General features: G+C 30.4%; 1 protein-coding gene across 1 annotated transcript; it reads left to right on the top strand.

The window, feature by feature from the left end:
* The first annotated feature begins 3,621 nt into the window (after positions 1–3,621).
* On the top strand, positions 3,622–8,259 carry LOC113397173 (cytochrome P450 4c3-like). Its single transcript, XM_026635401.2, has 10 exons — positions 3,622–3,798; positions 4,616–4,725; positions 5,381–5,474; positions 5,814–5,999; positions 6,116–6,185; positions 6,366–6,492; positions 6,839–7,051; positions 7,202–7,445; positions 7,555–7,722; positions 8,051–8,259. The coding sequence occupies exons 1-10, from the start codon at positions 3,636–3,638 to the stop codon at positions 8,212–8,214; spliced, it is 1,539 nt and encodes a 512-aa protein (XP_026491186.2). The 5' UTR covers positions 3,622–3,635; the 3' UTR covers positions 8,215–8,259.
* Positions 8,260–9,662: the final 1,403 nt, after the last annotated feature.

Raw genomic sequence — 9,662 nt, 5'->3', positions numbered from 1 at the left:
CCTGTAAATTTCTTACTGCTGGGCTAAGGCCTCCTCTCCCGTTTGAGGAGAAGGTATGGAGCATATTCCACCACGCTGCTCCAATGCGGGTTGGTGGAATACACATGTGGCAGAATTTCGTTGAAATTAGACACATGCAGGTTTCCTCACGATGTTTTCCTTCACCGCCGAGCACGAGATGAATTATAAACACAAATTAAGCACATGAAAATTCAGTGGTGCCTGCCTGGGTTTGAACCCGAAATCATCGGTTAAGATGCACGCGTTCTAACCACTGGGCCATCTCGGCTCGGCCATTTATTTTTACTATGTTCAAAATCAATATTACAGTTAAGAATTAAAAAAAAATATTTTTCACATTTTTTTCACATTTTTTTGCTTCCATTAAGGAAAATTTTTGTCTATAATCTAAGTTCTAGATCAAAATGAACACCTTTGAACAAATACAACTATTGTCGTCGTATGTTTCATAATTCAACGTTTCGAGGCTAAGTTTTTGTCGCTGAAGTTATGCCATTAAGAAGCATGTATCGGCTTTAGTATAAGTACAAAATCCGATACATGCTCTTCTAGTTTTCGTAACTATATATCACTTTGATATTATAAATAGCGTTAGCTTATAATCTATCTAGCGAGATTGTAAACTGTCGAAACATTGTGAACGAAGAATTGTTTATAATTAGAATAATTTCACTGAAATTCACATCGGTAGATTATAATCTAACCGTATTTACAATTTCACGGTGACATATATGTCATGACACATATGTATATGTGTATTTAACTTGTATTAATGTGCATTATTTGATATTCTATAAAAAAATATTTGCAAACTTTTTGACAAATAGATATATAAAACTAATTGCTAATAAACTGGCAAATTGTCGTTAACGCATCAGCGGCGCACCGCAACATAATACGATAATGCTAGCTTTGTTTTGTGTGCCACTGACGACCACTAACCGCATATTGCATGTGTTATAACAACAACCATTTGTAATGACATTTGAATTTTCAGTGTACCAATAATAATTAAAGATAAAAAATTTAATAATTCGTACCGGTAGCGAGAAAGTAAATTCGAGTCAAGCGGCAGAGGTTAAACCACGCGGATATCGAGGTTAAACCGAACTTTGCTCTTTTCAGTGTAAGTCAATAATCAAAGTTTTCTCTGTTCTAACTCGTATTTCATGCGCAATTTGTTTAGTTATTTCTATTGTAATAAATGAACACAATAAAGTGTATACACTAATTCCACTATGAAGGTAATATTATACTCGTATAGCTTTAGTTACTTTGTATTTACGAATAGTACTATTGTAGGTACTGCAAGTCAAATAACCTATTCATTTGAGGATACCATAAAGTTTATTTGATACATTGTGTTAACTAATTACATTTATCAGAAAGGAGATCTATTGTGCCATTGACCTTTTTGGAATAGGTGTATTGAGGGCTAATAAGCTAACTGATGGTAAGTGGTCACCATCGCCCACAGACTTAGCGCCGTAAGAAATATCAGTCATTCCTGTCAACACCAATATGCCGTCAACCTTGGGAACTAAGATGGGGTATAACCCCTCGTACCTGTTGTTAGGTTGGCTCACATTTCAAGCCAAACCACAACAATACTGATGAAACCTGCCAAGGTGGGCACAATATCTTACCATAAAGTTAATATAATTAGTTTTACCGAAAATTCTATATTTATATCTTGGAAGAATAACTCGAATACAAGTTATTTCTATTATAAGTCAGTCAGTTTGTGTATGTCCATTTAGCGTGAATTCAGTCCATTGTTCGTAGAAATACATTTGAAATTCATTACAAATTGTTGAAAATTATGTTTAAAATACAATATAAAACTTAAAAGCAAAATCTCCCAACGATGATATCTAGAAACTATTTATATTTATTAACACTAATTTATATGAGAAGTCGACCACTTACAATTAATTGGCTAATTAGCCAACTTACATCACAATAAAAATGTTAACTAATACAATTATGCAAACCGCCATTGATCAATGCTAAAATTGCCTTAAGTAATAGTTAAATAGAATGATTTAACAGTCGACTTATCACATTTTTATTTATATGATAGGTGGTAAACGAGCAGGAGACCTGATGGAAAGTGACTACCACCGCCCATGGACATCTTCAACACTGGATGGCTTGCAGATGCGTTGCCGGCCTTCAAGGAAGGAGTACGCTCTTTTCTTGAAGGTTCTCAAGTCGTATCAGTTCGGAAAAACCGTCGGCGACAGCTGGTTCCACAGAGTATTAGTAAAATTAAATTACATTCACTGGTGGTAGAATTAAGTAGAAGATGTTGTGATTATATTAATATACTGCAATTAATTTGAAATTGAAACGTGCATTTATTACGTACATATACATATATTATATAAGCCATTAATATTAATTTATTGGATTATTTATTATAAATATTAGCAAACTTGCAAATCATACCATTGACACTGAACAATATGTTAACATTTCTGATCGCCGATTCGAATGCGCCAGAACTGGGAACATCATTACATCTTAGGAACTAAGGTGCAATGTCCTTGTGCCAATAACGACACTGGCTCGATCAACGTCAAATCAGAATACAAAAATACTACTTATCACTATATGGCGGTACAATACCTACTGGAGGAACTTAAAAATCTTTCCACGAAGTAAAATAATGTAAATAAGTATATAATTACTTAACACAAAAAAATATGTTGATACACAAATAAGTGGTCGCGATCTCGAAATGTATCTTAAAATTACAACTTATGACGATAGAAAATCCTAGCTGTTGTTCTTTAGAATGTACTAATTAATTATGGTAATTTTAAATCTACTAGCATCGACGTATATTATCATATATGAATATTTTGTATTAGTTTTTTTAAAACACTATCTAATGTTTTTCCATTTAAAATTGAACTTTGAATATTTTAGTATTTCGTAGTTTATATTTCGAGATCCGTTTCTTTTTTTTTCTTATACGCAAATGAGGTTTGTACTAAAGTTCATGGCTTAAATTTTTACTCTGGTTTTTCATAAATATTCTATTTCTGTCTTAAACTTTTTTCTTTTGTTAACCTATTAATTGCAAATTAAAAGTTATTTTATTCTTATATTCAAACATTTCCAACAAGGAATATAAATATAACAAAGTATAAAGATTAATTGGTTCAGTGTTTGGCGTACAAAGTGAGGAAATTGCTTAAATAATCCTTCTTAAGATAATTGTAACATTCGCCTCGGGGTCTTTTTATTTCGAGGTATACGAGATGAAATAAATGCAATATAGAAAAAAGAAAAACTCACGAGGAATTTAGTTAATATTCTATAGTACTTTTTGCAAACCAAGTAATTAAAACTTATTTTAAAAAAACACCTTCATAACCTCTAGAGCGAATAACGCTATAGCAGGAAATCTAATTAAAATGATTGTAAAAAAAATCATGATAAGAATCAAAGCACTAGCCGTCTTAATATATTCAAGCATTCTATGATTAATGAACTATGTATTAATGTTAAAATTAAATTATCTTCAAATACAAGAAGTATCTGATAAGATTCGATATCAAAGAATATAAAAGCACCCACGATTAATGTTACGAGAAGTCTGAAAAATGATTTTCGTACTATTATTGTGTTTTATGGTTTGTTTAGTGTTTCTATATGACTACTACAAACGAACACGTGGCCATCGCTGGGAAAAGTTAAGTGAATTCCCCGGAGACACCCCTTTACCGATATTTGGAAATGGTTTACAACTTGGATTTGATGCGGACGGTAAGTTTTTGATATAAGCTAAAATTTCTTAAGCGTGTTTACGAATTAACTACGAAACGAAGTCAAGAAAAATAAATAAAATATTAAGGAGTAAAATTTAAATACAGTATTGTTTTATCATTATTTTAATTGAAGCTTAACATATTATTATTAATTAATTTTATGAAGTATAATAACATAAGATTTTTAATAAAGAGTTTTGTCATCTAATCAGAATAATATTAATAATTAATAAAAATATTATATTTTTATTATATGACATTTTATTTTTAATAAGTTATAGTTATGTCGTATTACAATAATATATTATTGTCAATCAATATTTAATCAACTGTATTAAAAGTAATAAATCCAAACTCGTCGTTTTAAATTATTCATAAAGTGCAAAATAATTTAATAATCAAACTCAAACTTATTTCAATAGTGTGTTAATGAATATTCGTAGAATAAATTTAAATAATTTGTAAGAAATCGTTTTAACTTATTCTAATTGTTATAATTGTAATATTATTAATTTTTCCTACCATGTGATCATTTTTTACATTTTTGTCAAATTGGAACCACTTAAACAGGATGTATATATTAATCGTACATGTCGTGTTTGCTTTAATATAGTTGTACATTTAGAAAGTAATTAGTATGTAAATTAATAAATTGTATCATCAAAATATAACAACTGCTAGCAAACCTAATAATTAAATAAAAATAAATAAATAAATAATAAGCGACCAACTATACCACACAAACACAATAATAGGCTTTATTTCGTTTATTTTTTGTATTGTTCCTCGAGCTTCAAGAATGAGTATTTTTTTAGAGTCCGCACATAAATTATTAGCGATGTGGGAAAAACATGGGAAGCAGAATATACGTTTGTCTCTTGGCTCCGAAGATTGGATTTTGTTAACAGACCCTGATGACATTGGAGTAAGCTATTCGTTTTTGTTTTATAAAACCAGAATACCTTTAAGTATACGTAAAAAGTGTTTTATTATTAGATTTTAAATATAAGAATGATTTTGACTTTATCAATGATAGCGATATATAAATATTTAGCCTACTTTTGTTTTGACTTATGCAAAATGTTGTACATAGTTTCGAATGATCAGAAAAAGGAATTGTCAGTGACGGTTCTAGCATATCGGACCCTGGCAAAACTTTAACAAACTTAACACTTATTTCAGAAATGCTTACAAAAAAATAAAACAATATTCGTTCTTATCAAAAACCTAATAAAAATGCAATATATGTTAAAACGATTGTTTATATTTAGTACATATTATTATATTTCGAATATGTAATCCTTATAATTTTACTTTTTTTATTTTATTTATCCTTATAATATCATTTATTGACATTATTATTTCTTCTTATATGAGTATCGCTTATAAAAATGTCTTGACAAACAGCATGTGACAACGGATAGAGGCATAAAAATAAGAAATCCATATATTTTTGAATTCTACTTATATACTTTTACAGTGTATGCTAGCGCACTAATTTTTTCGCTACATAAAAGATATGTCTCAGCTCAGAAACAGAATAAAATTCTATATTTATTGTATTTTTAATCACTTCACAGACAATTCTAAATCACTCAACTGAAATTTCGAAAACGCTAGAGAGAAATATGGCAATGAAACCTTTCTTTGGAAATTCTGTGTCAACTTCAGAAGGTAGTTTATTCCCTTTTACATGCATATATTTATCTATTACTTTTTACAGCTTCCTAATTTTACAATATGTTCAAATCGACGACCTCCGTGGTCGAGTAATGTGCACACCGGTTTTCATGGGTACGCCTCACCGAGGTCCCTGGTTCGATTCCCGGCCGAGTCGATGTAGAAAAAGTTCATTAGTTTTCTATATTACCTTGGGTATGGATGTTTGTGGTACCGACGTTACCTCCGATTTTCCATAACACAAGTGCTTTAAGTGCTTACATTGGGATCAGAGTAATGTATGTGATGTTGTCCAATATAAAAAAAAAAATGACTTTAATCGTTATATTTTAGGGGAACGGTGGAAATCGACCCGTAAACTGATGGCTCCAAGTTTCAATTTTAATACATTAGAAGCGAAAATTGATGATGTTAACAAATACTGCGACCGCCTCTTCGAAATCTTTGACACTTATGATGGAAACGGCCACGTGGAATTGTATCGTTATCTGAGGCCTTTTATGTACGACATTTTGTGCAGTAAGTTAATGTTAAATCGCTTATTGTATTTAATATCATTTAACATACTTTGTAATTCATCAGTGATTTTAGTTTACTTTACTTTACATCAGTGATTAGAGTTAATTTCGTTTCAGAGAGCTTAATGGGTGTCGAAACTAATTTATTGGCTGATCCTGATGACCCTTACTTAAAGGCTAGTGGAAAGTAAGTGTTACTGTAGTGAATTAAAAATTATACAGTAATTTATTAATATCTTATCCACTGGCAAGACCCAGACTGGCGGACTAGTCCAGCTAGTGTAAAAACTAGATTACAAGCAAGTGACGAAGTCTGTTAATCTTCAAAATATACCTATCGTAGCTAAGGAGTGTGTTTTTATTTCAGAGTTATTAAAATAGTAACCGACAATTACTTCTCTTACTGGAGGAATATTCGCATCCTGTTTATGATGACGTCACATTACACGGAAATGATGCATACTATCAAGACAATCAAACAAAATAGCACAAATGTAAATACCAAATTTTCAAACAAAATATTCCATTTGTTTTAAATGCTAACTCAAGTTTTCTTAATATTTCATAAAAATGTGATCCATTTTTTATACCTTGTATGAATTTTCAGTCCCCATTAAATTAATCGTTTATTTATAAGATAAGGGAATTTGAAAAGACCTACATTCAACCCTTCGGACTGAGGTGATTCAAAAGCGTACGTTTGTCTAGCTCAAAGATTCTAGAGAAAGTTTTAGGAACAATGCAACGGAAAAGTCTAAAAAAGAAGGCGTGTAATACTTACTATAAATTACAAATATATACTATGAATATCTATTTATATATGCGTTCTATTTCTTCTAGATCATTTTATCAAGACGAAAAATCCTTAATAGCATCATTGAAAAAACTCGAAACAACAACAAAAATGTTGATATAGATCTCGAAAAGATAATTGAAAGTAAACTTTATGATAGTGGATGTTTGCTGGACAAGTTGATATTCAGCAAATCGTCGAATGGAGAGTCAACGTCGGATGATATCATTAATGAAGAAATTACTCTACTCTGTTTCACAGTAAGCTCATTGCACAATTATTTTGAATTTTTTTTACTTATGACTTTTAATTTAATATTTAACACTCCATTCAATCTCTATAATATAGTCACTTAGTTAATATTTATATAATTTATAGATAAAATAATATTAATATAATAATCTGTTAAGGGTCATTACACCACAACCGCAACAATCAGTCACACGCTGTATTGCTTAGCAAAGTATCCAGAAATACAGAATCGTGTGCTAGAAGAGCAGAGATCTCTTTTCAACAAAAATATGCATAAAAAACCAACGGCTCAGGATCTCAATCAAATGAAGTACCTCGAAGCGGTGATCAAAGAGAGCATTCGAGTTTTACCGACAGTTACAAAAATTGGAAGGCAATTACAAAATGATCTCACATTTAAAGGTCGGTTTAGTAAACGTTTACACACAAAAGTATTTTTTTTATTGACATTTAATTCATCAAAAACAAAATGTTTTAGTAATAATGAATTTAAAACTGTAATTAATTTAAGATGGTCGAGTCGCCCCCGCCGGCAGTTCTGTCATAGTTTTCTACGAAGCCGCATTTAAGAATCCAACTGTATTCCCAGAACCAGAAAAATTCAATCCGGATCGGTTTTTGGACTCAATGCATACATTTGCTTTTGTGCCTTTTAGTGCTGGACCTAGAAACTGCATAGGTAAAAATGTTATTGGGAACTTGCAATACTTAACCTTAACCTATAATAATATTATTAGATGGATAGATTATATTTGTTTGTACGCGCTTATCTACCATTTATTTTTGAAAAATAAAATATGGTAAATAGCCTATATATTGACAAAGGTCTGTATAGTCTGTAACGCTAGTATCATTGACTAGTAAAGCTAAAATCGGCGATAATCTCGTAAAGCAGCTTTTACACACATATATTACATCTCCATGTTTTAATTATATATTCGTTGAAATTTTTAAAGTATTCTTTAATTATTTGAATGCTGTTAAACATCACTTTTTTTACTTTTTAGGGTTCCGTTTTGCCTGGGTTGCAATGAAGGCGACTATTTCGAATATTTTAAAAAGATACGAAGTTATGCTTGGTGATGCTGGTACGGAACCACAATTCGTCAGTCGAATTACGACAGAATCTAAAAATGGTATACTTCTTAAACTTAAAAAGAGAAATTATTAAGGAGAGGAATTTTAAGGAAAGTACTGAAAATGTGATAATATAAAATTAATAAATGTATGAACGAAAAGATTATGAATGTATATATTGCTATAATGATTAAATTATAAAAATAATAATACAATATAATAAAAATTGTAACTTGGGCAACAAAGATGGGCGGCGTTAGTATTTCGTGACTTGATTTATATCACATAGTAATATTTTAGAAAACTTCGTGTACTAACATGAAATGTTTTTGATCATATAACCTGCTATTTAAAAAAATAGCCAACATTATTTACTGTATAGATTAAAATACACTTATTTATAGCAAAGTATTAATTAATCTACAAACATTCACCTTAAACAATAATAATTTAGGAAGAAATGTAAAATTTAATAGTCTAAAAATCAAAATATACTCATGCGAGCACATTTTAGCTGTCGTTTAATCTGATTAATTGAATTTAGCAAAGGTTAATTCGTTTTTAAGTTAATTGTAAGTTTATTTCTGATAATGCTGTATAATATATAATAAATTGAAATGTATTCAAATACTATGCCATATATCATTTTGGTTTATCCTTTATAATTATCATAGAATATTCATTATTAAAAAAGCATTGAAAACGAAGAGGTACGTAATTTAAACGTATCTATTTCATTAAATAACTTATCGTCATCTTTTATTTATATATATTATTATTTTTATGATATCGGTAGGCGGACGAGCAAATGGGTCACCTGATGGTAGGTGGTCAACACTGTCCATAGACAATGGCGTTGTAAGAAATATTAACCATTCCTTACATCACCAATCAAAGATGTTACGTATCTTGTCCCTGTAGTTACACTGGCTCACTCACCCTCCAAACCGGAATACAACAATACTGAGTACTGCTGTTTGGCAGTAGAATATCTGATGAGTGGGTGGTACCTACCGAGACGGGCTTGCACAAAGCCCTACCACCAATACTATACAACTAACATTGCTATTAGACACGATTTAGTCAATTCAACTTTAAATTTGTTTATTCACCTAAAGCTAATATTGTATATAATAATAAATATTGATACATGAGAATATAGGAGTAAGCCGTTTAATTAAAATCTAGTATTTTAGACAAAGATAAAGGATACCAATAAAGCATGTTCAATCTATAAAATATGACCGCCCTTTGTAAGCAGCGCCGTGGTCGTCTAAAAGTTTTGTTCCTCATTATCATAGGACTACGGCGTCTCTAAGTTCTTAATTAGGTACTAGGGCTTTGTAGTTATACAAATCCAAAATCCAAAGGTGAATACATACGACGACATATGAAAAATCAATATAATTTTAGTATGTTCTTGACCTTGAAAGATACATATACTATTAATCTAAAACTCGGTAAAAATTATTTTAAAAATTGATCTGCTCAATTGAATTTTTAACGTTCAACTATTTATATGTACACAATACGTATATTTCA

The sequence above is a fragment of the Vanessa tameamea genome, chromosome 3 (genome assembly GCF_037043105.1).
Source record: "Vanessa tameamea isolate UH-Manoa-2023 chromosome 3, ilVanTame1 primary haplotype, whole genome shotgun sequence".
NCBI lineage: Eukaryota > Metazoa > Arthropoda > Insecta > Lepidoptera > Nymphalidae > Vanessa > Vanessa tameamea.
Note: the sequence above shows the minus strand (reverse complement) of the source record. Positions and strands in the feature narration are given on the sequence as shown.

What these genes read in the sequence shown, in the direction of transcription:
- LOC113397173 (XM_026635401.2), top strand. Translation starts at nt 3,636, where the DNA reads ATGATTTTCGTACTATTATTGTGTTTTATGGTTTGTTTAGTGTTTCTA. An exon ending in TATGTACGACATTTTGTGCA is followed by an intron (nt 6,000 to 6,115) that starts GTAAGTTAATGT and finishes ATTTCGTTTCAG; the next exon opens with AGAGCTTAATGGGTGTCGAA. An exon ending in TACTTAAAGGCTAGTGGAAA is followed by an intron (nt 6,186 to 6,365) that starts GTAAGTGTTACT and finishes TTTTTATTTCAG; the next exon opens with AGTTATTAAAATAGTAACCG.